Source organism: Monodon monoceros, unplaced genomic scaffold (assembly GCF_005190385.1).
Source record: "Monodon monoceros isolate NGI ecotype Baffin Bay Population unplaced genomic scaffold, NGI_Narwhal_1 Super_Scaffold_21, whole genome shotgun sequence".
NCBI lineage: Eukaryota > Metazoa > Chordata > Mammalia > Artiodactyla > Monodontidae > Monodon > Monodon monoceros.
This window is the reverse complement of record NW_021703778.1, coordinates 68,118,045-68,145,227: the sequence shown is the minus strand read 5'-3', so window position 1 is coordinate 68,145,227 and position 27,183 is coordinate 68,118,045. Positions and strand designations below refer to the sequence as shown.

The window sequence follows — 27,183 nt, the reverse complement described above, 5'->3', positions numbered from 1 at the left end:
GGCAAATAGCCCCAGATTTTTTTTTTTTAATTAATTAATTATTTATTTATTTTTGGCTGCATCGGGTCTTTGTTGCTGTGCGCGGCTTTCTCTAGTTGCGGCGAGCAGGGGCTACTCTTCACTGTGGTGTGTGGGCTTCTCATTGCGGTGGCTTCTCTTGTTGCAGAGCTTGGGCTCTAGGCACGCGGGCTTCAGTAGTTGTGGCTCACGGGTTCTAGAGGGCAGGCTCGGTAGTTGTGGCCCACAGGCTTAGTTGCTCCGCGGCATGTGGGATCTTCCCAGACTAGGGCTTGAACCCGTGTCCCCTGCATTGGCAGGTGGATTCTTAACCACTGCGCCACCAGGGAAGCCCAGCCCCAGATTCTTTGAGCAAAGGAGTACGCACAAAGCTTCTTTTCATGGCTCATTCAGAGGATGAAATTGATCATTTCATCTTCTTTGAGCCAGAAGTTGTTGCATACACTTTAAAAAAATGTTTTTCTCTTTGTTCCAACATCAACTCTTTTTTCCCCCTGAAGCAGGGCTTCAAGCCAGCTCTCCTGGGTTTCCAGCCATTGGTTCACGGTCATGATATCCCTGTATCTGCTGCTGCTGCTCATAGTGAGTGTCATCAACTCCTCAGCTTTCCAACACTTTTGGAGTCGCGTGAAGAGATGATCTTTCTGGGCCTGGTGTGGGGACCACCGCAACCACGTGCCTTATGCTAACTTGTTCTGTCCCTCCCGGGCCTCACATCCAGCTAGGTCAAGCCTGGGGGCCAGTTGGGGACCACAGGACAATTTTTATATGCCATAAATGTATCAATTGCCTTTGATGATGCTCTCAGCCACACTCTAGTCAACGGAGGCTACTGGCCCCTCACTCTTAGGTTTTGGGGGAGATTTCCTGTCTGCGCCTTCCTAAATAGTCTTAGGGAGTTGTCTTTTTTGCCAGGGCCAAAGGAGAAAGTCCTGCTGCATTTAAAAACAAAGTGTCCAGGCTGTCAGTGGGGTGTTTACAATTGCTTCTGGCGGACGTTGGCCCTTCTCTAACGCCTTCTGGAAGGCGGAAATGTGTAGTGGGGACTATAAATCACTAGGCGGTTGCCTTGTTTTGACTTGAGATACCCGAGAGGAACAGTCATGTTTCCCATAAAAATCGGTGGGATTGTTTTGAATTCCATCAGCCTTTGTATGTGAGTGCAAAACACTTTCACAGTTTTCTCACATTAACAGACAGCCTTCTGCTACAGCTGTAACCCCTCTGCCCCAACCATGGATGAGAAAGGAAGGAGTTAGAGAACCGATAGAAAACAAAGAGGAAATCAAGTCGTCTTTCTCTAAAAATTACCAGCTGCTCATTACAGCTGAAATGGAACCAAATGTTGGTTTTCTGATTTTTTTTTTTTTAAAGTAGCTGTTTGACAAATTAGTCTTTGTGAGCTGAGTAAAAGGGGAAATTTCTAAACCTAGAGCACCATTTGGCCAGTGTCCACAGCCTCTTTCCTGGCTGTGTTTTAGAGAGAAGGATTTGAGCTGCAGGCCTGCCTCCTGCTCTCCTTCTCACAAACCTGCCTTGATTGTGGCCTGTTAGCCACAGGTGCCACACTGCAGGCCTTCTGTGGGCAGCTGGCCTTTGAGATAGAGGCCTGCCTCAGTGTGCCACAGATGTGTGTGGGCTGAGCCTCCCTCACAGGGCCCGCAAGTCTCTGGAACTCGGCCTGGGCTTTAAATGTTCAGGAAAAGCCTCAGGCTGCTCAGAGAGCCCTGGTTCTACCTGCTGTATTCTCTGTCCCTCCTTCCTGCCCCGTGTCAGCTGTCACGGAGCCCTATCTGATTTAGGGGGGAGATTTCTGTAAAGAATGTGGAAATTCACTTTTCTATAATTTGTGAGGTTGTGAAAAAGCCACTGTCATGGTTTTAACATTGAATATTGGAGCATTTCAGAGATAATAAAGGTATTTTCCTAATTTCCAAGCTGCCTTTGTGACTGCTTTCAGCCTCAGCACGAGGCTGCTGTGTATTCATCGTTGGGAAAAATTTCATCCGTCCTTGTTCGAGGTGGCCGTTTGCTGGACAGTATATATCTCCAGGGTATCTGTAGGCATTGGATTTATAGTTATTGCTTTAGCAAATATGAGATCCTACCGTGTGCCAGGGACTAGAAGTAGGAGCAGAATCAGGTCAGACTGCCCCTGCCCTCACAGAGCTGACAGTCTAGCAAGGTAGGCAGATGGGCAAACATTCTCAGGAGTGAAGTTGGCATTATACGGTATCATAAAGGAGTTTTGGAAGCTACTTGGCAAGGAATCTTAACATGGTCTGGGGTCAGGAAATATGGAGGTGACACCCTGGAACCTACAAGGCACCTTACATGTACTGATTTCTTTAATCCTCACAACAGATAAGAAAGTGAAGGCCCAGAGAGTTGAATAGGTTGCCCAAGGTTACATGGCTGGGAAGTGGCAGAGCTGGGGGTTGAACCTGGCTCAGTGTCAGTCTCGTAAGCATCATGCTCTTCAGCCCCACTGGGCTCCCAGGAAAGGTGACGTTCAACTGAAACCTGAAAGAGACGTTGGTGTCAGGCTAAGAGGTGGAGGAAAAGCGTTTCAGGCAGTGCGAACAGCGCAAAGACCTAGAGTTCTTTCTGGAGAAGGTGAAAGCAGGAGGGTCCTACGGGAAGAGGCTGTGGTGAGAAATGAGGCTGGAAAGGTGGGCAGGGAACAGATCATGAAAGACCTTAAAAGTGGCGGGCTGGGGAGAGCCATTAGATTTTAACCAAGGAAGTGATATCAGATTTGGTTTGCAGAAAAATCGCTCTGGCTGGTGGTTGGAGAATGGATTTAGGATTATTTTGAGGATTAAAAGAACTGACGGTTACAATAGCTCAGCACAGAGCAAGTAGCTGATTTGTTTAAGCTGCTATTATTATTATCGTTATTATTTGTTTTTAACGGCTCAGCAGAGGAGATAAGCATGCAAAGGAGACAAAGCAGTAACGCCCAGGGACCCTGGAACGGTGTCACAGAAGCAAAAAACGAAGGCTTGGTGAGCACTGTCAAATGCTGCCAAGCAATCGAGATTATACCTGAGAAGTTCTATTGGATTTACTGAGTTGGAGATCATTGGTGAACTTGGCCGGAGCAGTTTCCATAGAGTTCAGCATAGGGGATGTGAACAAAGTCCGACTGCACAGATGTGAAATGTGCACAGTTTCCAGGTGTTCTGCGGCAATATTTATTTAAAACCTAATCCCCTTTTTCTGAGTTTTCTGTCCCCTCCCACGCCCAGCCCCCCCCAAAAAAGAGGTTGTATAATACCTGATGTGACTGTGAGGCAGGCACTGGGCTTACGATGGGGACATGAGGATGGATGAAGAACGGTCCTGTCCTCCAGGAACTTCCAAGCCAGTGGTCTCCATGGGACAGGTACATTTTGATTTGAGGGAAGGAAATTCCTGGAGCCTAGAGGGTTGGAATGGACAGGAAGGAAGACTAGGACAGGGCCACATTATGACTTTCATGAGCCCTGGGCACTTTTGCCTTCATGGGCCCCTTCCTCTAAAAAAAAAAAAAAAATCTAAAATTATACTGTAGGGGGCTTCCCTGGTGGCACAGTGGTTAAGAATCCGCCGGCCAATGCAGGGGACACGGGTTCGAGCCCTGGTTTGGGAAGATCCCACGTGCCGCAGAGCAACTAAGCCCGTGCGCCACAACCACTGAAGCCCGTGTGCCTAGAGCCCGTGCTCTGCAACAAGAGAAGCCACCGCAATGAGAATCCCGTGCACTGCAACAAAGAGTAGCCCCCGATTGCCGCAACTAGAGAAAGCCTGCGCGCAGCAACGAAGACCCAAAAATAAGTAAATAAAATACATAAATTAAAATAAATAAAATTATACCATAGGACTGGATTGGTATAAAGATGAATGTATTACTCTTATGTACTAAAATGTTTTCTACCACTTAAAAGCTCATTTTCCCCTTCTAATTTTATTTTATTTTTTAAAATTTTATTTATTTTTGGCTGCGTTGGGTCTTTGTTGTGTGTGTGGGCTTTCTCTAGTTGTGGCAAGGGGGGCTACTCTTCGTTGCCGTGTGTGGGCTTCTCATTGCAGTGGCTTCTCTAGGCACGGGCTGTAGGCACACGGGATTCAGTAGTTGTGGCTTGCGGGCTCTAGAGCGCAGGCTCAGTAGTTGTGGTGCGTTGGGCTTAGTTGTTCCGCAGCATGTGGGATCTTCCCTGACCAGGGATTGAACCCGTGTCCCCTGCATTGGCGGGTGGATTTTTAACCACTGCGCTACCAGGAAGGTCCCCCGCTTCTAATTTTAAAGGGAATTAAATCCTTTCCGTAACGGGGACTCTAGGCCCTGTGCCTACCATGAGTAGTGGACTAGGGTCATGGGGGTTAGTGTGAGATCCTTGGGTACCTGGGAATGGAGAGGCAGGAAGGAGACAAACCCTGAAGACTCAGTGCTGTTTAGCACCGACCTCACATCTAAGGCAGACCCCCTAGGCCAACCAGCTCAGGAAAGGGCAAAATTGGGTTCTGCGGGTTGAGAGCTCTGGGGGCTCATGCTGCAAACACTTTCATGGAGGAGGGAGCACTAGTCTCCTTGCTGACAAACCAGCTATGGGCCAAGAGCTTCCCCAGGTGGCTGATGGCAGACGAGACCAGATGGTGGTTCAGCTGGAGCCGCCTCACATCAGAACCCCAGCTGCCTTGGTCTTGTCAAAGCAACCTCATCAGCCTTCTGTCACTGATGCCACTGTCAGGGGGAACAGTTTTGGGAGGTGGCAAATGGACCTCTCACAGGCTAGGTCCCTGCTTCTGAGAAGGGCTAAGAATCTCCAGTGAGCTGTCAGTTTCCACCACAAAAGGAAGGATTTTACTCTGTAGGCTTTGGATTAGTGTATATGTGTATGTGAGAGAGATGTGGAGTAGGGATGTGGTTCACTATTGTTTCTTTTCACTTTGTTAAACACTGATTGTCTGCAGAACCAGTAGTTGGGAGGGGGGTTGTGATTTTAAAAGCCCAATTCAGATATTTTTCTTTAGAACATGGCCCCATGCATCTGAGCCCATTCCTGCTGCTAAGCCCAGGAGGTTTGTACTGGCTTGGAATCAGCCATACTCACCCTCCCCGTTGCCATGGTGATTCTTAGTAGGGAGTGGGGCAGGAGCTGGATTCAGCTCCCCAGAAAAAAACCAGGACCACACCCCTCCCTAAGCCCCTTCCACAGCCCTCCACTCTCCTCCTCTCCACCCTGCCCCACCTCGTGAGTTTTCCATCTCTTGGCCTTTGTTTGTTTTGGCTTTTGTCAGTCTCTTTCCTCTGGACGAGTTACTGTTTGTTTCCAAACTGTCTGGGGCTGTGCACCGTGCAGACAGTGTCCTGGGCCGCCTCTAGCCCTGATCTGGTTAGAATAAGACCCTCTCCTTTGTGTGAATCTCCAGCCTGACATTTGGAGCATCCAAAATAAATCGTGACATTCTGAAGCGAGATGGAAACCACCATTTCCACCCACTCCTGCTGGCACTCTTACCACCTGGATAGAGTTTTTAGAAAATTTCCAGTATTCACTGTAGTGCCCACATAGTGTAGCCCTGAGAAGGAGAAGCAGCATTTACTGAATACCTACTCTATACCAGCCACTGGGCTAGACTTTGCTTGTGTTAAAAATCTGGTGGTGAAGGTGATGTTTCCTGCACTAAAATTTAACTGTAAGCTGCTTGAGGTCAGGGCCTAGGTCATCTTTGTAAACCCAAGTATCTAAGACATGGTGGAAGTTCAAGAAAAGTTTGTTGACTGAATAAATGGAGAAAAGGATACAAGAAACTTCTTTGCCATAGTAGAGGGTAATGTCAGCAAAGGTGACTGAAGACAGACGAGAAAAAATTCACTGGCAAGCCAATGCGGATGGGTGAGGGTTTCAGAGAATTTTGTGGACATTTATTGCTTGATTTCAGGGAGTCCCATTTGCTCTCTGTCACCAAAAGTACCTTTTGGGAGTAGAGTGGGGTGGGCAGAACAGAGTCTTTTAAAAGTTTCATTTGAAAGGCTCAGACTTAAAATACAAATCGTCCTGAGAGATTAAACTGTTGATTTGATGCTTATTCATACACACGTGTAAAGGACTGATGAGGAAGCCTTTCTTTTTTATAAATTTATTTATTTATTTATTTAGGCTGTGTTGGGTCTTCATTTCTGTGTGAGGGCTTTCTCTAGTTGCGGCGAGTGGGGGCCACTCTTCACCGTGGTGCGTGGGCCTCTCATTGTCGCGGCCACTCGTGTTGCAGAACACAAGCTCCAGACGCGCAGGCTCAGTAGCTGTGGCTCACAGGTCCAGTTGCTCCGCGGCATGTGGGATCCTCCCAGACCAGGGCTTGAACCCATGTCCCCTACATTGGTAGGCAGATTCTCAACCACTGCGCCACCAGGGAAGCCCAGGAATCCTTTCTTAAGAACAGGTTTTAGTAAGACTTGTGGAGCTGGGGGTGGTGGAGGGGGTGGGGGAGAGGCGAGAGAGGAAGAAATCACCGGAGATTCAAGGGTGAGAGGAGCTTTGACCATGTGAGGAGGTAGGCGGAGAGGGCTGGGGCCACTGGAGTCAGAGTTTGCTTGATACCCGATACCCCTTTGGCTCAGTGAAATAACCTTGCGGTGCTGACAGGCCCTTCCAGCCCTGGCAACACTGGTCACTTCAGTCAAACTGCCTGCTAGTGGGACAAGAAGGAGACAAGGCCAGTCTGAATTCCTGGGAAGTATGGATTGCAGACCAGTTGAAAGGTGTAGTTTTTTTTTTTTTTTTAACTGTTCTTAAGCAAGTCCAGGCTATCCCAAATGGGTCCACAACACATTGTCTATCAGAGGTGTCTAGGGATTTAAAACTAGCACATCAATAATATTTTTAGAGGGCTTGAAGGTGCTTGAAAAGCATTTGTCATCTTAGTTTTTGACCAACTGATTTCCGTTGTTTGACATCTGTTGTTCTTGTCCCCTGTGGTCCGTATCACTCTCCTGGTACCTACCGCAGCTTCTCTGTGGGGAACCAACCTCTTTTCACTCTCACTGGATCTTGGTAAAGCTGACTGCCCCTCTCACCCACACACTCTAGGGGTGGACCAGTGGCTGAGGCCCTAGCCAGTCAGCAAGTTGCACCCCCCTACTTCCACCTCAGTGATTGGTTCAGACATGGGCATGTGACCCAGTCAGAGTCCACAGGAGGTTTGTTTTCGGGGGCTGCTGGGAAAGAGACTTGCCTTCCTCCTGATGCCGTCTTGCTGCCTTGTGAAGCTTCAGACTGACGCCAACACCGTGGAAAGTAGAGCCAAGAGAGGAAGAGGAAAAGAGTCATGATGATGATGTTTGAGTACTGAATGCAGTCATGTCTAAAGCTAGGCCTTTCACTTAAGTGACCAATGAATTCTGCTTTTTAACAGAATTTAAATTGGATCTTGGGAATAAAAGGAGGGGGGGAGTCCATAACTTATACCCATTATCATCCCCAGTGCTCCATTGTTTTTGGTGTAAACCTTTTATTGAATATAGAAAGATGTGGTTTTCAGATGTGTGAGTCAGGATTGATGAATTTTTTTTTTTTTTTGCTGTACGCGGGCCTCTCACTGTTGGTGGCCTCTCCCGTTGCGGAGCACAGGCTTCGGACGCGCAGGCTCAGTGGCCATGGCTCACGGGCCCAGCCGCTCCGCGGCACGTGGGATCTTCCCGGACTGGGGCACGAACTCGTGTCCCCTGCATCGGCAGGCGGACTCTCAACCACTGCGCCACCAGGGAAGCCCAGGATTGATGAATTTTGACTGTCCTCACCCCTGGACTCTACCCACAAGGCATTCAAACCTGTGCAAAATGAGAATTGGGCAAATCACACAAAAAAACACCATGTTCTGGGTTATTCTGCAGCCTGAGCATCAAGGTGCTTCCTTGGGTCACTTGGACTCCTCCAGAAAGTCTTCTGGCCTAGGGAACCCCAGAGCACCCTGAGGTCTGCGAGCAGCAGTAGGTAGATGTGACCAGGGTCCGGGGTTATAAACTATACTGGAGGGTCCTGGCCCACAGGAAAACCAGAGCTTGGGTCTGTAGCAATAGAAGGAATGAGGGAGAAAGGCACTACCATTTATTAAGTGCCTCCTGCATGATGAGCATATTGAAAGAATTATTTAATCCTCACAATATCCTTTCAAGGCAGATACTATTACCTTTGTTTTATAGGAGAAGAAAGAGGCTTGGAGAGGTGACTACCCAAGGTGAGAAAGCCCGAAAGAGGCAGAGCCAAAGCTGACTAGCTGCAAGGCCGCAGCTAGAGGGGCTGCCTGAGCAAAAGGGATCTGGGCTGGTGGTGTAGGGAGGCTGGAGTGGGCAGTGCCAGCTCAAGGCATGCCAAATGAGCTCCCTCCCCAGGTGAAGACTGTTAGGTCTGCCGTGTCTCATAAGCAAGGGGCACCTGGATGCTGGAGGTGGGACCTTGGGAAGTCTCCATCCCCGCCCCCACCCCCCCCCAACGGCCACAGTATTAATGAGAGCTTCAGGCTCAGCTCCATTCACCCTTCCAGCTCTGTTACTGCAGACCCAGGAGGTGAGCTCTGAGGTGCACATGGCACTGAATGTGGGGCAGGGAGGGGTGGCCTCTTCCTTCCACCCCCACTGCCTGCTCAGAGCTTGGGCCATCAGCCTTCTCTGATTAAGTCGACTTCTTCTAAACCTTGCATCCAGGGGCTGCCAGCAGCCAAATCCCCCTGATTGAGATGTTCCCGACATCAGAGAATAAACAGCCTCCCCTGTCCAAACAGCTGTGCTGAGCAGCATTCCTGTCTCTCAGCCTGCTCGGCTGGGTGGGGCTGCAGCCCTGCGTCTACCTCCAGCAGAGGCCTGGGGGACCTGGCGAGTGGCTGGAAGGGAGAGGGGAGGCGGCCATCTGTCTTCAGACTGCGCAGGACATTCCTGTGCCTGAGTCCCCATTTCGCCCCGCTGCCAAGCATCTCAGCCTCAGCCCCTCCTGGCACAAGCTCTGTGTTTGTAACAATGACTCTGTGACTTCAGAAGAGGTCAACACCAGGCCACTGTCCCTGGGTTTGGAGCACCTTCACCCTTGTGCAGAGGCTGCCTGGTGAATTTGAAACTCATACATCGTTCTAGCTAGATCTGAAGGCATCGCACCCACATGGCTTGTTTTACAGAGATGGACGTAGCGTGTCAGTGCAGAAGCAGGATGAGACCCCGGGCCTTTCTTGCTATCTACTACCTTGGGATGTTGTGGCTAGAATGACGTGAGGGGCTCTGAGTGAGAGGCACGGCCCGTGTTATTGGAGAGGAGCAGAGGTGTTTTCACCCTATGCCTGTTTTGGAGATCATGCTTGTGGCCGAGCCATTTCCTGAGAAAGCAAGGCCTCTGGAAAAGCACTGTTCACCAGCCCCTCCTAAATCATCCTGCTGGGAGTGGAGCTGGGACAGCAGGACCTGAGTGGGGCTCTGCCACTGTCCACAGTCCAGCGTCCAGTGGAGGCTTGGCCAGGGTGTGGGAGGCAGCCAGGGCCAGAGGGCAGATTACTTGGGAAGGGGGAGCCCCCCAGACACAGCATCTGCTTCTCTGCCCTAGGGCTCTGGCCTGGACTGTTGGGGAGGAGAGAGAACAGCCTTCCTGTCTGCAGAAGGAATTCCTCTAGGATCCCCCTCTGGCCGCAGACAGGAGGAGGAGGGAGGCAGACAGGAGGAGGAGGGAGGCAGACAGTGTGGGAGCCCAGGGCAGCCTGAGGGTCTCTGTGGACAGGTGTCTTACTCAGTCTTCCTTGGGCCTATGGCTTTGTCTTCATCTAGCTGTGTGTATCAGTGTGGATTCATGTGACTGTTCCATGTTTGTATGTGTAGGCGGCTACATTTCTGATTGGAGTTAGATTCCTCAGTGGGAAAGTGTATACTTATATGTTTGTCTGCATGTGTATATATCCACCTCTCTGTGTAAGCTTGTGTGTGTGGGTATCATCACGGGAAAGTGTGGGCCTCTGTGTCTTTGCATAGATGAGTAGGTTTATGCCTACCTACAGGTGGAAGTGCACATGTGAGCATTTAGGTTATTTTGGTACAAACATGGACTTGTCTTTGTAGATGTAAGTTTAGGCATATGTGTCTTTGAGAGCGTGGGCATGTATTTGTCACCAATATGTTGGTGAGTCTCTGAAAGCATGTATGCCTATTTATATTTGTGCAGAAGCATTCATTCACTCAATCTTCAATTCATTCATAAAGTGATTTGCTCATTTACTAACAGACATCTTTAAAGTGCTTGTGCTGTGACTGGGCCCACACTGGCACAGGGAAGTTAGAGAGGTGTCTAGGGTGGCTCCTAACATTTGAAAGACCCAGAGCAAGAGCACAAATGAAGGCTTATGTTCATGTCTAAATATTTAAATAAGTCAAAACAACAAACGGCTAAATGAAAGACTCAATCCTAATAACTGGAGAGCTGGGTTTGATTTTGAATTCCTAGCTCCTCTGAGTTTTGTGCTGGAACACAGCAACACAGAGCAAGTGGCCCCAGCCTCTCCTTCCCCATCCCAGCTCCATCCTGTACCTCGAGGGGCCTCGCATGCATGCGTGACTCCTCACACGTTCCAAACTCCATGCATACACCCCACCCCTTGGCCACCCTTTGGGCCTAGGGGTGCCCACACCATTGTCAAAGTCTGCCCATATGGCTCTGAGCAGGAGATAATAGGGTCCCATGTACCTGATTTGTAGTCTAGGAGTGGGGCATGGGCTCCCAGTTGGCCCATCCTCTTGACCCCATGGACTTCTCACTGTGTGGGATGGAAAGGGCCAGAATAGAGCCAGAGTGTGGCCATCTAAAGGGTAGACCTGGGGACTTCCCTGGCGATCCAGTGGTTAAGACTCCACACTCCCAATGCAAGGGGCACAGGTTCCATCCCTGGTCAGGGAACTACAATCCTGCATGCCAAGTGGTGTGGCCTAAAAATAAAATAAATAAAATAAAATAAGATTAAAATAAAATAAAATAAAAAAGGGTAGACCTGGAGTAAGGACCCTTCTTGCCTGTTTCCTCATGGAGCTGTGTCTCTGCATGTCTGCCTGTGTGGTTGTCTGTGTGTGGCTATATATGTGTTTCTCTTTGTCTTGTCTTCTAGAGGGCAGAGCCCACAGCTTTTCTCCCACCGTTCCCTCACCTGACTTAGTGAAGACTTAGGGCTGTGAGACAGGCTGGGGTGGTGGGAGGAACACTGACCTAAGTCTGAGCCACTGTCCTGTGCTCAGCTCAGACTCTGTGATCTGGCCTCAGTTTCCTGACCTGTTAGAATGGAGAGGTTGGATGACCATGTCTTTAATTTACAGGCTTGCTTGCTTTACGGAAGGAGTAGGATTGATTTCCTGAGTTAATTACTTTCTAGAAGTTCAAATTGGGAATGCCTAATTGTAGATGGTCTATGTTCAGACAGAACCAGGTTTGAATACCAGCTTTGCCATATGAGTTGTGCCTCCTTTAGAGTTACTTGATCTCCCTCAGGGTTGTTGTGAGGATTGAATAAGATAAATGTGTGTAAAGCGTTGAGCACCATGCCAGGCTCACAGTAGATGTTCAAAAAACGTTAGCTTCTGTCCTGATATAGGGTCTTTCCAGCTTTCTTACCTTACAAATTCTGCATTAGTAGACATGTTGACTAACTGAGATAATTGGAACCACATGTTTAGGGATTTCTGGTGCTATGTTGGTTGGGGTGAGGGGAAGACAGTTGGGTGAGAAAGTCTGGCCCTTTCTTAAGTGCCTTCTAAGAAGCCGCTAACTCAGATCTGTGTGTGAGACGCTCCCTCCACCCCATTCTCTGATGTGGACCCTTGACATTTTCTTAGTCTTACGAAAAGCACTATGAAACACAGATTCAATGCCCTCTTCTGACCTGATTCTTCCCTGAGCCCATCCCTGGTGTCACAAGATGCTGAGCTAAGTAGGATCAGGACACAGGGAAGAGCTGGGTCAGGTAAGGCCTCAGGCTGCCTGACATGTCTGGGCCTGTCTGACCAGCCCCAGTAGTGGGCAGACCCCTCTAGGCGGAGGGCACCTGTCTTCCATGATTGATACTCCTGGGAGGGTATCACTGTGCTCCTGGCGCAAGTGGCCTTAGGATCCTGGAGCACTGGGGAGACCTCCAAAACCCCTGTCCCCTCAAGTCTTCTAGAATGGTGAGTTCCAGCAGGAATAACACGGAGAGGGTGGGGGGAGGGCAGGTGACAGCATCTGTCAGCCAGGGCAGGTGGGGGTGACCATCTTGGGAATCCCCTGCAGCCTGTGAAAACTGGCAGCTCTTGGGCTCTCCTGAAATATCCCTGACCTGGAGGGAATGAGGGAGGGGTTTAGGGCCTAGCCAGGGTTGCTGAGTTGAGAAATGCTCTGAGTATGAGCTCAGGTGGCTAAGGCCCTGAGGGAGGCCTTCACAGAGAGGGTCTGCCCTAGAGGTCATGCTGGCCATCCCTCTGACTCCCCGCACAATGGGTGTTGGAGAATTGGTTTGATGATCTCCCAGCTCCAGGGATGACTGGGAGGTGGGAGCAACTTAACCTGCAAAAGTCCTTATGGGGGTTATTTTGATATCCCCCTATCATCACTGGGCTGCTCTATTTGGGGCCAGAATTGGGAATTTTCCTCTTTAAGAGAAAATTGAAAACAAGGGCGCAAGTGGGTTGAGTCCAAAGTAATGTGTTTAAGGAAATTTCTGCTTCGTGCTGGCTAGGACAGGGAATGTCTGGTCAAAGAGCTGCTGACAGCCAGGGTCTCTGTAAGTAAACAGACCGCCTCCGATGGCCTCCCTGAGCTCGTTTCCCTCAGCAGTGCGTGAGGAGGCTGATGTCACTGGAGCAGGGCCTCCTGGTCATGGAGTTTGTTGGTGAGCAGGATGGAGGCCCAGTCATTGCCAGCGATCTAGCTGTTGCTTCCCAATTACTGCAAACAGCTGCTTCCCATACAAGCCGTTCTGACACCCTCCTACACATACTCATCTGTGACAGGATTCCAGCCATAACTATGACCCCACAGCTGGGGGTGTTCCTGGGGAGACTCGGGATTAACTGTGAAGTCCCCAGCTTCCATGCAAGTCCTCTTCTGCAACCGGAGCTGGGCCTCCTCTGGTCTATGGAGAGGAGTACCTAGGTTGGGTTCAGTTGCAAGGAGTGGCCTCTGGAATTACAGGCCCATGTCCTGCCCCCATGGTGAGCTGGCAGTGGCAACATGCACCACCACCTGTCTCCTGGGGCCAGACAGCCAGGTCCATTGGGGGAGTTTCCATGAGCGAGGGCCCAGGTCAGGGGAGGCTGGGAAGTGGGGTGGGGAAGAAGCCACAAAGCTCTCTCTGTGTTTCCTGCACAGGCTCTTCCTAAGCACAGCAGTTGCCAGGTAAGGCTTTTATGGGGTTTGGAAGCCCTGCAGCAGAGTTGCTGTGGACTAGCTGCCAGAGGTTGGGTCATGCTCTGTAGCTTTCCCCCTATTCACCCTGTACCACCCTCACTTTACCTCATGGCTGAGCAGTGGGGAGCAGTGAGCCTCCAAGTAGACAGGTGGCCAGAAGCTTCTTGGGGGTGGGCCGCGGCTTTTCATTTCTTTGTGTACCCCAGCATCCTGACTTTACAGGGGACTTATCAATCACACAGACCCACCCCACAGAGCAACCAGTCCACTCAAAGCCTACCTGACCTACCTCAGGCTGACTGAAAACCTCAGACTGGGACTTCCCTGGTGGTCAAGTGGTTAAGAATCTGCCTTCCAATGCAGGGGACGCAGGTTTGATCCCTGGTTGGAGAACTAAGATCCCACATGCAGCGGGGCAACTAAGCCCACGTGCCGCAACTACTGAGCCTGTGCACTCTGGAGCCCGTGCACCACAACTAGAGAGAAGCCCGTGCACTGCAACTAAAACCTGACACAGCCAAAAATAAATAAATAAATAAACAAGAAACCCCAAAACAAGCAATAAAACCCTCAGATTGACCAGCAAGCTCCCAGAAGACTCACTGCCTGCCTGATGTGCAGCTTGACTGACAAATAAGTCTACTTATTCAACAAATAATAATTGAACACCTTGTTTGTGCCCAGTTGTGCTGGGTGCAGGGGATATAGTGAGCAAGACAGAAAATGTTCCTGCTCTTAGGGAGCTGACAGTAAGTAAACAAAACAATGACAGACTGTGGTATATATATTATGAAGGAAGTAAACAGGATTCTGTGGGAGAGAGTATCCATCAGGCCCTACCCTGCATATAATGGTCAGGGAAGACCTCCCTGACACATAATCTGAGAACTGGGGGATGAGAATGAGAAAAAAACACAAAAAGAGCCTGTGGAAGAGCTTTCCAGATAGAATGAAAAGCAGTGCCGAGGCCTTGAGATGAGGAAGAGCTTGGTGTTATCTTGGAATAGCCAGGAGACCAATTTGACTGGAACATGGTGAGCAAACAGAGGGCGACGTGTAGATGAGGTTGAAGAGGAGGCCAGAGCAGACCAGACAGGGCCTTGTAAGCCTCCGTAAGGATTTAGGTAGGTGTGAGGGGAAGGCCCTGAGGACTTTAAGCAAAAGCATGACACATACGAAGAAATAGATAACCTGGATAACACTCTTATCTACTATAGAGATTGAATTTATAGTTTCAAATCTTCCCACAAAGAAAACTTCAGACCCAGATGCCTTTATGGGTGAATTCTCCCAAACATTAAAGGAAGAAAAATTACCAATTTTATATAAAATCCTCCAGGAAATCGAAAAGGAAGGAATACTTCCCAACTCATTCTGTGAGACTAGCATTACTCTGATACCAAAACGAGACAAAGACATGCCAAGAAAGCAAACTACAGACCAATATGTGTCATAAGCATAAATGCAAAAATTTAATCAAAACTCTAGCAAAGTAAACACAACAATACATAAAAGGATAATTCATCATGACCAAGTGGGGTTTACTCAGAAGTGCCAGCTTGGAGAAATGTTTGAAAATCAATTAATGTAATTCACAATATTAACAAACTGAAAAAGAAAAAAAAATCACCTCAGTAGATGCAGGAAAATGATTTAACAAAATCCAACATTCATTTTTGGTAAAAACCCTCAGCAAAGTAGGAGAAGAAGGGAAGTCCCCCAATCTGGCATCTATGAAAAACTGAAGGCTAACACATAATAGTTAATGGTTAAAGACTGAATACTTTGCCTCTACAATTAGTAATGAGGCAAGAATGTCTGTTCTTACTACTTCTGTTCAACATTGTACCAGAGGTCCTAGCCAGTGCAATATAGCAAGAAAAATTAATAAAAGGAGAAGAGGGACTTCCCTGGTGGTGCAGTGGTTAGGAATCCGCCTGCCAGTGCAGGGGACACACGTTCGATCCCTGGTGTGGGAAGATCCCACTTGCCACGGAGCAACTAAGCCCATGCGCCACAACTACTGAGCCTGCTCTCTGGAGCCTGCGAGCCACAACTACTGAGCCTGCTCTCTAGAGCCCACAAGCCACAACTACTGAGCCTGCATGCCACAGCTACTGAAGCCCATGTGCCTAGAGCCTGTGCTCCTCAACAAGAGAAGCCACCGCAATGAGAAGCCCACGCACCACAACGAAGAGTAGCCCCCACTCGCCGCAACTAGAGAAAGCCCACGCACAGCAACAACGACCCAATGCAGCCAAAAATAAATAAATAAATAAATATTTTTTAAAAAAGGAGAAGAATAACTGGGTCATATAGAAGGTATATGTTTAACCTTTTGAGAAGTTGCCAAAATGTTTTCCGAAGTGTTTACACTATTTTACATTCCCACCAGCAGTGTAGGAGAATTATAGTGTTATAGCATGTGCCACGTGCTTTCTAACACTTGGTAAGGTCAGTCTTTTAATTTTAGCTTTCCTAAAAGTGGACGTGTAGTGGTGTCTCATTAAATTTTAATTTACATTTCCCTGATAGCCAAGGAGCATCTTTTCATGTTCTTATTTGCTATTTGTATATCTTCTTTGGAGAAGTGTCTGTTTAAAGTTTTTTGCTCATTAAAAAAAAATTTTTTTTTCTGTCTTCCTATTGAGCTGCATATATTTTAAAATATATTCTAAATACAAATTCTTTCTTCATGTATTCTAGACCTATTCTTTCTCCATGTGTTCTAGGTCTGTAAAGAGGTTTTTAAAAAATATATTCTAGATACAAGCCCTCTGTTGGATATGTTTTACAAATATTTTCTCCAAATGGTGGCCATCTTTTTATTTTCCTAGTGGTTTCTTTTAGAGAGCAAAAGTTTTAAATTTTAATGAAGTCTAGTTTATTGCCTTTTTCTTTTATTGTTAGCACTTTTTGTGTCATATCTGAGAACTCTGCCCAACTCAAGGTTATAAAGATTACTGATGATTTCACAGGTGTATACATATGTCAAAACATCCAACTGTATACTTTAAGTGTACGGTTAATTGTATGTCAACTATACTGCAATAAAGTTCAAAAAACTGCAACCTGATCTAATTTTTTAAACTCATTCTGGCTACCGTGAGGAGAAGGGACTTGGGCGAGGGGGGGTAAGAGTAGAAACTGGCGGTGGTTAGGAGGCTGTTACAGTCATCCTGGTAAGAGATGCTGGTGACCGTGGAAATGAAGAGGAGTAGACATATTTGAGAAACATTTTGAGACCTAAATAACAAGACTTACTAACTAAGATATGAGAGAAGGGGAGAAATCTAGGATGGCTACCACATATCCAGCCTAAGTGTTGAGTGGCTGGAGATGCCTGTCCAGGGAGATTTGGGGGTGGAGATGGGAGTGGAACCAAAGTCCTCTTTTCGTTTACCTGTGAAGATGACTAGGCTTCATGAAAAGGGTCTGGGTGGAGATAAAATTTGGAGGGTATTAGCAAATAAATAGTTTTTGGTTTTTTTGGTTTTTTTTTGCGGTACGTGGGCCTCTCACTGTTGTGGCCTCTCCCGTTGCGGAGCACAGGCTCCGGATGCGCAGGCTCAGTGGCCATGGTTCACGGGCCCAGCCGCTCTGCGGCACGTGGGATCTTCCTGGACCGGTGCACGAACCCGTGTCCCCTGCATCGGCAGGCGGACTCTCAACCACTGCGCCACCAGGGAAGCCCTATGTTTTGTTTTTTTGGCCATGAGGCATGTGAGATCTTAGCTCCCCGACCAGGGATCGAACCCACGCCCCCTGCATTGGAAGTCTTAACCGCTGGACCGCCGGGCAAGTCCAATAAATGGTCTTTTAAAGCCACGTGAATGGATGAGATCACATAGGAAGAGAGAATAGACAAAGAAGAAGGCTGAAAACTGAGACTTTGGGCGTTCCAACACTTGGAGATTCCCTGAAGGAGCCAGTAAAGCTCATCAGGAAGGAACAACTACAGCAGGACCCAACCATATTAATTTCCTATCGCTGCTGTGACAAATTACCACAAACCGGTGGCTTAAAACAACCAGAAGATTGTTATCTCAGTTCTGGAGGCCAGAAGTTCAAAATCAGATCACTGGGCTGAAATCAAGGCATCGGCAGGGCCGTACGCATTTTGTGGGACGATGCATTTTGTGACTCTTTCGGCTTCTGGCAGCTGTTGGCATTCCCTGACCTGAGGCCTCATCACTCCAATCTCTGTCTCTGTGGTCACTTACTTTCTCCTCTCTTGTCCACTTCAGATCTCCCTCTGCCTCACTCTTCTAAGGACGTTTGTCAAGGATGATCTCCCCAGGGGACTTCCCTGGTGGCACAGTGGTTAAGACTCCATGCTCCCAATGCAGGGGACCCGGGTTCGATCCCTGGTCAGGGAACTAGATCCCACATGTATGCCGCAACTAAGGAGCCTGCCTGCCGCAACTAAGACCCAGCACAACCACAAATTGAAAAAACAAGGAAGATCTCCTCATCTTGAGATCTTTAACTTAATTATATTCATAAGGATCTTTTTTTTTTCCCCCCAAATAAGTGACATTCTTAGGTTCTGGGGATTAGCAGATGGACATATCTTTTGGGAGCCATTATTCAACCCACTGTACCAACAGGCTGACAGACTGAAGGAGTGACTAATTGAGTAATGCAAGATGGCAGAACTTCCTGTGCCTGGAAGAGGGACCAAGGAAGTCAAGTATAGGGCACAGAAGCCTAAGCTAGAGATTTAGGACTGAGGCTGCTGTTAGCTTGATCATGTGTGTGGGAGTGTGTCATGGAGAGGGGAAGTACTGCACACAAGAATTTCCCAACCCGGGCTTCCCTGGTGGCACAGTGGTTAAGAATCCGCCTGCCAATGCAGGGGACATGGGTTTGAGCCCTGGCCCGTAAAGATCCCACATGCTGTGGAGCAACTAAGCCTGTGCACCACAACTACTGAGCCTGCGCTCTAGAGACTGCGAGCCACAATTACTGAGCCTGAGTGCCACAACTACGGAAGCCTGCATGCCTAGAGCCCATGCTCCACAACAAGAGAAGCCACCCAATGAGAAGCCCACGCACTGCAATGAAGAGTAGCCCCTGCTCGCTGCAACTAGAGAAAAGCCCATGCGCAGCAACAAAGACCCAACGCAGCCAAAATAAAAAATTAAAATGAATAAATTAATTAAAAAAAAAAAAAAAGAATTTCCCAACCCTTCCAGACCTGACTCAGCATCTGGCAGGGGCCATCCACGCGGGAGCCAACGTGACCGTTAGATTACAAATCTGTTCATATCACGCTCCAGTGAGTGACCCTTCAACAGTTTCCTGCAGCTTTAGGCCAAAGACAAATATTCTTACCTGCCTACAAAGTCCAGGGGTCTGGCCCCAGCCCACCTCTGCAGCCTTGTCTCACACCTTCCTCCCCTGCTATCTGCCTCAAGACACGCTGGCTGCCTCTCGGTCACCTTGCCTCCTGTCGTAGGGCCATGGCCTATGGTTTCCTCTGCCTGGAAGGCTCTTCTCCAAATCACTTCATGAAGTTCGCATCCACTAATGCTTCAGATCTCAACCCAGATGTCTCTTCTTCAGGGAATTCATCCTTGGGTCCCTGGTCCAGGTCTTACTAACGTGTAATACAATTTCTCATGGCTCCTTGTACTCATCTTCCATAGCACTGTCAAAGTTTACAGTTATGTACATATTTGTAATATTATTTTATTAGTGTTTAGATCATAAGGGAGGGTTTGTATAACTCACCACTCTATCACAAGTGCCTTGTCCACTGCTTGGCACACAGAAGGAGTGTGTGGTGGTTTTAAAACATGTCTGCAAATTTTTTGACACCCTTCCCAGCAAGGGATAGAGTCTAATTGACCTCCCTTTAAATATGGGCTGGTCTAATGACTTGCATCTATTTAGCAGAATGTGGCAGAAGCAATGCAGTATGACATCTAAGGCTAGGCTATAAAAGGTAATATGGTTTCCTCCTGGCCTGATTTCTTTTTGAATGCTCCGTTTCAGAACAAGCTGCCATGCTGTGAGTATGCCTAGGCCACATAGAGAGGGCACATGTAGGTGTTTCAGTTAAAAGCCCCACTGAGAACTTAGCCGACAGCCAGTATCAACTGGCAGACATGTGCTGAGGGAGGCTTTGAGATGATTCCAGCCTCAGCTGCCATCTGACTGCAACCACATGAGAGACCCTGCAACCCTAGCTGAGCCCAGTTACTCCTAGAACGGTGAGAGATGAAAAAGTAAATGATTGTTGTTATTATTATGTCACTAAGTTTGGGGATGATTTGTTACATAGCAGTGGATTAGAAACAGGGTCCAATAAGTACTCATTGAATGAGTAAATGTGGAGAGGTCTGGTTGAAGGAATATTGCCTGTGCTTTAGCTCGGTGTAAGTTTTGGTCGACAGCTCTCAGTTTTTCCTTCCCCAAGAGGCCCTGGAGATCCTGGAAGCCCCAGTCCAGAAGTCTGTACTCCCTGTACTTATCCAAGAGGAGACTCGCAGAAACTCTGCTCAAGGCAGAGAACATGGCGGGGCCATCAAAAGTTAGCTCTGGCAAGAACCTCAGAGAGCATTCATGTCATTGGGCATTCTTAATCTTGGGTCCATGCATGGTTTCAGGGGAGCAAAAACACATTTCCTCTGTGTGTGTATTTTCCCGGGGAAAGGGTCTCTAGGCTCTAATTTTTATCAAAATTTTTAAAAGCCTGTGTCTCCAAGGTGTTAAGAACTCCTGATTTAGCACAACGATCTCAATTTCTGGTTAAGAAACTGAGAACGCTTCATTTTCTCGTAAAAAGGTGGACGAGGTACCGTAAATAAGCTTCATTCTGCAAACAATTCTGGATAAAAGAAAAAAAAAACACAACTTTTTTTAATGCGCTGATGAGCTGGCAAGAAAGTGAGGAATACTCAGGCCAAAAAACTCAGGAATCCAAAGAGGTAAGTTGAGCTATTTTATTTGTTTGTTTATATTGTGGCGATCTCTCCCTCCCTCCCTCCCTCCCCCACCCACCCTTTCTCTCTCTCTCTCTCTCTATATATATATATAGTGAGATCTACCCTCTTAACAAAATTTTAACTGTACAGTACAGTATTGTTAACTATAAGCACAATGTTGTACAGCAGATTCCTAGAACTTTTTCATCTTTGCACAACTGAAACTTTATCGTTTTTATTTTTTAACTCAGTAAACTTGAACTTGGCCGTATGGGCTGGGGTGATATGAGAGAAACCAGTGTTATATTAGTAACTGGCTCTCCAACAAAACAAAGTACCCTGTTTTTAGTGTTTGCTGATTTCCACAGTGTAAATACTCTCACCATAGCCAATTTCAAGCTCTCAATGGTACCAGGAACTGCGAAATTCCTAAATATTGGTTCTTCTGAGCTGGTAGGAGCCAGTTCCAGCACACTACTGCAAGAAACTCAAGCCTCCTCTAAGGTTGGAAGTCTGAGAAAGACCTTCCTCACATAAGATTGGGTCTTCAGTGAATGAATGAACCAGATGGAAGCACCACCACATCCCAACAGACTGAAAAGAAAAATGCCCATCTTAATTTCCCTTTTCTCAGGAGAAAATAAAATAGCCCCTGCGAGTTCACAATATAAGCCATATAATATAAATTATTATATTATAAATATAATTTGAAGCCCAAATTCACACTACTTAGGTGGTCTGAAAAATTTCAGTCCAGCATTTAACTTAAATTGGGCCCAGTCTGGTTAACACCATAAGCATCTAGCAAATCAAACACAAACCCTCTTGGAAAAACCCACCTTCACCCCAGGCCTCAAGAATTCCCACAGAGAAAGCTCCAAAGAAATAGTAGCTCCTAGTTGAAGATCACAAAACACACAAGGGAACAACAGATGGTGGAAACAAGTCTATGCTGACTTAAGATATTGGAATTATCAAATAGTATAAAATAACTATGTTTAAAATGCTGAAAGAGTAGAAGAGAAGCTTAAAAATTTGAACAGGGAACAAGATACTCTGAAGAAGGACCAAGTATATTTGAACAAGAAATAGAATGTCCCTCTAGAAATTTAAGATATTGTAACTAAATCTACAAATTCAATGGTTGTGTTTAATAGAAGATTAGATACAATTGAATATATCAGACACAATAAAATTATAAGTGGAAGATAGACCTGAAGAAATTCTCAAAAGGGCAGCGTAGAAAAATAAAAAGATGGAATATATGAAAGAATAGTTAAAAGACATGGAGGATAGAGTGAGATGGTCCAAAATACATATAATCAGAGGTTTCAGAAGGAGAGGAGAGAGATTATGGGACAGAAGTAATTGTTGAATAGTTAGTGGCTGAGACTCATCCAGAAATCCATCAATTCATGCAATCAAAAATCTTGAAATCCTCAAAAGAATAAATAAAAAGAAATCCAGAAGTAGTCATATCATAGTGAAGCAGATTACCAAAGACAGAGAAAGTCTTAAGGTCAGATTATTTTCAAAGTAGTGACAATTAGACTAAAACAGCTGATTTCTTAATAGCTGGAAGATAGTAGAATTATATTTTCAGTGTGCTGAGAAAAAATGACTGTCAAGCAAGAATTCTAAAACTCGTGAAAAGATATTTTAAGAATAAGAAAAAATAATGACACGATGAGATGAACCAGAACATATTTGCCACCAGCAGGCAGAAAGAAAGTGATTCCAAATGGAAGGAATTAAAGACAAGAAGGATTGCAGAGCAAAGAAAGTGGTATCTATATGAGTAAAAACAAATACTGTATAAACAATACTAACAATGTCTTGTAAGCTTAAAAAAAGATAAAATTCAAATACATGAAAGTAATATATAAGCTAAAAGAGGGGTGATTAGAATTAGTTCTAACGTCCTTGCTTTATTTAAGAAAAAATAGAAGATACTGGTTAACTTCAGACAGGCAAAATAAGCATATTAAAGTTTCCAGTATAACCCCTAAGAGTAGCGAAAAAAAAAAAAAAAGGTATAATTTGCAAACTAGTAAAGGAGAAAAATGGAATAAGAAAAACTAATCAAGAAAACAAGAAAGAATAGAAAAAGAAATCGAGAAAAGGCAGGAAAAATACAAATGAATAAAGTAAAGTACATATACGTACACACATAAACATATATATAAATGTATGTGTGTGTGTGTATCAGTATTTCAATAAATGTACATGGACTAAATGCTTCAGTTAGAAGAAAAAGATTGCCAAACTAGACAAAGCAAATGAATCCACCTATCAGCTGTTCATAGAGGCGTATCTAAAACATAATACAGAAAGATTGAAAGTAAAAAGGATGAAAAAAATCTGCCAAATACTAAGCAAAGGAAGACTGATATATCTATATTAATTTTAGTCAAAATAGACTTTGACAAAAAAAGCATTATGAGAGACAAAAGGGTCACTTCATAATGATTAAAAAGTCCAATTCATCAGTAAGATGGAATAATCTTTCATTTATATGCACTTAATAACATAACTTCAAAATAAAGCAAAAAGAAAAATCAAGGAAAGCAAAATAAAAACAAATTCACAATGCAGTGGGAGATGTTAACACACCTCTCTCAGTAACTGATAGATCAAGCAAACAATCAGTAAGAATTAGGAAAGTGGGGTCCATAGAGGGGAAGTGACAGATGTTCCTTCACCCTTGCACAAACACTGAGTGCCTGGATGTCCCAGATACCACAATTATATGCTTTGCCAGAAAGATAAAATGCTTTTAGTACTTTTATGAGTGAGAATTTTAGTCCCATTTTATAAACTGGGAGGCTGAGAGACATGGAGAAGTTAAATAACTTGGGTAAGATGCTCTTCCTCAGAAATCTTAAATGTCAAATCCTACTGCCTTACACAGCCTTTGACCTTCCTACTTGTGGACAACCTTAATCCCCTTATATCTCCTCCTGGACTTTAACTTCCTGGAGACCTCTGGTCCAGTCTTTTTAGCCCCTCTCATCACTCTTCTTTCTTTCCCAGCCTGAACCTCTGGAGGGTCATTTGAATCCCTCCCTCCTCAGTATCCCTGATTCCCTTGCATCCCTATCCTCTTGGGCTCAGCCCATCCTTGTATCATGCCTGGAGCCCACCTTCTGTGCTCCTGAGACTGGTTAGCTTGCTGAGCCCTGCTGGAGAAAGATGCCCATCTCTACGAATTCTCCCAGTTCCTGGATCCCAGTCTCCCCACTAATTCTGGGATCTTGCTCCATCAGCTTTACTCGCCCCCATATCTATAAGACCGCATTCTCTTTGCTCTTTCTCCTTAGCCTAACAACTTGCTCAAGTCTCTTCCATTCTAAAAAGGATCCTCTCCTCCCCTTTCTGGCTACCATGTAACCACTTTGCTCCTCTCCACATCCAAGTTTCTCCAAAGAGTAATTAACTATGTGTCCACTTCCTCATTCTTTGTAAGCTGGCTTCATCCCCCATCACCCCACTGAAACTTCTCTTTCTAAAACTACCAAGAATCTACTAATTACCAAGTCCAAGAGATATTTTTCATTCTTGTTAGAACCTGGGCTCCCCAGGCCTCAATAGCCTTAGGATACAAATGGACCTACATGACTAAAAATGAAACAGTGAGCACCAAATTTCACCCATTCTTTGCATCTACCTGCTGAGGTAGGTGAGGAGACCGTCTGGTCCACCCATGTATTTCTGAGAGTCCACAGGCCATTGCTCCTATTGACTCACAAATAGCCTGATTCAGTAGGGCATGTCTGTGGCCCTACCTTTTCCTGCTTTGGTTGAGGCAAAGAGCCCTGTGGAGGGGGAAATGCTTCTCTTTGCTTTATGAGTTCCCAAAGCAGATTTGTTTGCTCCTTGAAATCCTACATTTTTTTCTTTACACTGTTTCCCTTGGTAGGACTCAGACGAGTCCAGTGGGCCAAATTAGGTGTTGAATCTGAACGCAGACTCAGAAGTGAGTTCAAATTCTTCATCCTCCCACTCGCTCTGCTTGCCCTAAGCACTAAGGTGTTTCCTCTGGGTCAAGTTCATACACTTGAGTTCTTCCCTCAGTGAAGCAGGCCCTGCTGCTTGGCTACTCAATGGCTATTCCCCCTTCCTTTTGCCTAACAGCCCCTGACCTTATTCAGGTACCTACTTTAGGGAAAGCAGTCCCAGGCCTAGCCCCAAGGGGAGAGTCACCATTAGTCTCTTGTCATCAAAGTAGTCTCAGGCCCCCCAGCTAGTGATTGTTTTAAGCATGGACTTCTTCTAAATGTCCCACTTCCATGAGGCTGAAAAACTGAGGCTCAGGGTCACTAAGTTCAAACAGTGTCTTCAGGGTAAAAGCTGATTTCATTGCTTAGAATCCACTGCCCTCTCAATTCTAGCTTTTGTTTCTTTCTGGCCTGAGTATTCCTTACTTCATTGCCAGCCAGGATGGGTCTTCACACAAAATTGCACTCTTTCCTGGCTTCTTTCTCTTCCCCTATTATCCTGTGCTTCCCCTTCTCCCTAACTGGTTTCTCCTGGGAACATTTCTTTACTAAATCATCTTTACTGAATCTTCATCTCAGAATTTGCTTCTGGGAGAACCTGACCTATAGCATGGATTACTTTAAGAATCTGATGAAAGTTATGGACCTTGTCCCCAGAAAAGTACACATACACACATTCAAAATCTTATGCCTTTTTGCTCCCCCAAAGTCATCCATGGACCCAAGATTAAGAACTCTGGATAAAATGATCTTTGGGGCCCCTCCATAGCTAACTTTGCTGTGTCTCTGGGTGGGTTTGAGGAGCTTAGCTTTGAGTTTCTGAATTGAGGCTTTCAGGAGTGTGGGATCCAACATCCCTTTAGTGGATTTCTTTTCTGTCAGATTCTTAGGTGAGAGTTTCTGAATTGAGGCTTTCAGGAGCGTGGGATCCAACATCCCTTTAGTGGATTTCTTTTCTGTCAGATTCTTAGTTGAGAGTTTCTGTTGCTCTCAACTAAAAAAAAATTTTTTTTTCCCACACCACACAGCTTGCGGGATTTTTAGCTCCCCGACCAGGGATTGAACCTGGGCCCTTGGTAGTGGCAGTGCGGAGTCCTAACCACTGGAGCGCCAGGGGAATTCCCTCAACTAAGAACCTTTATAGAGACACTGCCGCATGCTGCATCTTCCAGCACCTCCTGACTTCATTGTCCCTGGAACACCATACGGGTTTTACTAATGCTATCTTCTCTGCCCAGAGTGCCCTTCCTCTTCCTTTTTGTCCAATGGCCATTCATTTTTATACTCAGCTCTGACACCACCTCCTCCAGGAAGACTTCCCCGAGAGTCACTCTTGGGAGGATGCCCCAGAGGGATCCCAAGACAGGTGGTCCACACTACCCATGCAGTGATCTAGTTTTATGGGGATATGTTTATGGGTTCATCTCCCTATCTATGGGGTAAGTTCCTCAAAGTTAAGGACTGTGCTTCATTCTTTTCTGTACCCCCAGCACCTATTTCAGGGCCTGGTACACAGTAGAAACTAAAAATATTTGTAGGATGAATGAATGAATACCGGTACTTTGTGGTGGAGACAGGGCTTGAACCAGTTTTTCTGGCTTCGAAGCCTCTGCATTTTCCGCCTTAGATACCGGGGCTGGGGGCAGGCTTGTTTGGGATTAAAGTGTTTTCCAGCTCGGTGGCCCCTGTTCCCTGTGGCCTTGCTGAGGCTGCTGATGCTTCTCTAGAGGCCACAGCCCAGCCCAAGCATCCTAGAGCCTCCCTGTGCCCAGACTTCATGTGCCTTCAGCTGGAAGACAAACCTGGGCAGGAGAGCACTCCCTGAGGCCCCTCTGGTGGCCCCAGTCTGGTAACTAAGCTGTCCCCTCCTCCTTCCTGACTTCTGTGCTGGGCCCTCGCACCTGTACCTCCCTCCTTCTCCTTCCCTCCCTCTCCTTCCCTCCCTCTGGCCAGGAGCCTGGGACCCCGGCTGTGAGTCAACCCCAGAACAGGGTGTCCAGCCTCTTCTTCCCATGGCCGAAGTCGCCCACGGGGGCTCTAGCTCTCTAACCCCCCCGCCTGGTCACTGCCCCTTTGAGAACCTGGGGTCCGGGGAGGCCGAGGGCTCCGGTCTCCGCTGGGGAAACTGGACTCTGGCTGAAGCCCCCAGGCAGGGGCTGCGCTGCACCGGAGAGAAGCTATCCTCCTGCCTGTGTCCAAGGCCGGCTCTGGGGGTGAAGGCGTCCCCGGGAGAAGCGAGCTGTTCTCCACTCCGCCACCCCCTCCCCAGGTGCCCGGCTCTCCAGCTGTTTTCCTCCTCTGGGCTGTGGGACCTTCTGCAGATCTCCTCTCCTCAGGATGAGGAAAGCAGATGGCTCTCCCCGCCAAGGCCCCCAAGGGTCCTCCCGCCTCTCCCAGCAGGCACCTGACTCTCTGCTCGCTTCATTCTCCCGTGGCCGCGAACCTTCTCCGCAGTGACAGGTGATGGGAGCAGGGTGCCCTCCACCCCTAGCCTCACTCTCCGGGATCGGGGCCTGTGTCTGGGGAGGGGAGGCTGGGTCCCCCTGGGGAGGACCTGGCCGCCCAGCAGCGGGGACACCGGGGCAGGTTTGCCAGGCCCCGGCCTGTGGCCGGGACGGGCCGGTGGCTCAAAGGCGTCTGTCTGTGGGCAGGGCCGGCTCGGAAAGTCACGGCGCACCTGCAGGACCCCTCACCTGCCTTTTCAGAGTGCTCTCCCTCCACCCCGACAGTGGCTCTCAGGCGTCCCTGGGGTCATATTTTCAGGAAAATGGGCGTGTGGCGCCCTCGCTCATCAAAGCAGCAGCCGGCGCCTGGCAAGAGCCCCCTTGGGAGGAGCTTTCCCCTCAGAGC

At 47.2% G+C, this 27,183-nt stretch overlaps 2 protein-coding genes across 12 annotated transcripts in view; both read left to right on the top strand.

Annotated features, from left to right (window-relative positions):
* Positions 1-20,314, top strand: part of PARP16 (poly(ADP-ribose) polymerase family member 16) — a 40,575-nt gene extending 20,261 nt beyond the window's left edge. The window contains exon 6 of one of the 5 annotated variants that reach the window (XM_029236623.1): positions 20,197-20,314. In XM_029236623.1, the coding sequence (XP_029092456.1) occupies positions 20,197-20,218 (22 nt within the window). In that variant the 3' untranslated portion in view covers positions 20,219-20,314. Of the gene's footprint in view, positions 1-521; positions 3,695-7,094; positions 8,444-20,196 lie in introns of those variants that run through there. The other 4 variants (XM_029236627.1, XM_029236624.1, XM_029236622.1 and 1 more) reach the window with 4 other exon arrangements.
* The window catches only part of CILP (cartilage intermediate layer protein), a 32,537-nt gene continuing 25,592 nt past the window's right edge, over positions 20,239-27,183 (top strand). For 3 of the 7 annotated variants that reach the window (XM_029236614.1, XM_029236618.1, XM_029236612.1), the window contains exon 1: positions 20,428-26,793. The gene's annotated coding sequence lies outside the window, so the exon portion shown is untranslated. Of the gene's footprint in view, positions 20,339-20,427; positions 26,794-27,183 lie in introns of those variants that run through there. The other 4 variants (XM_029236617.1, XM_029236616.1, XM_029236613.1 and 1 more) reach the window with 3 other exon arrangements.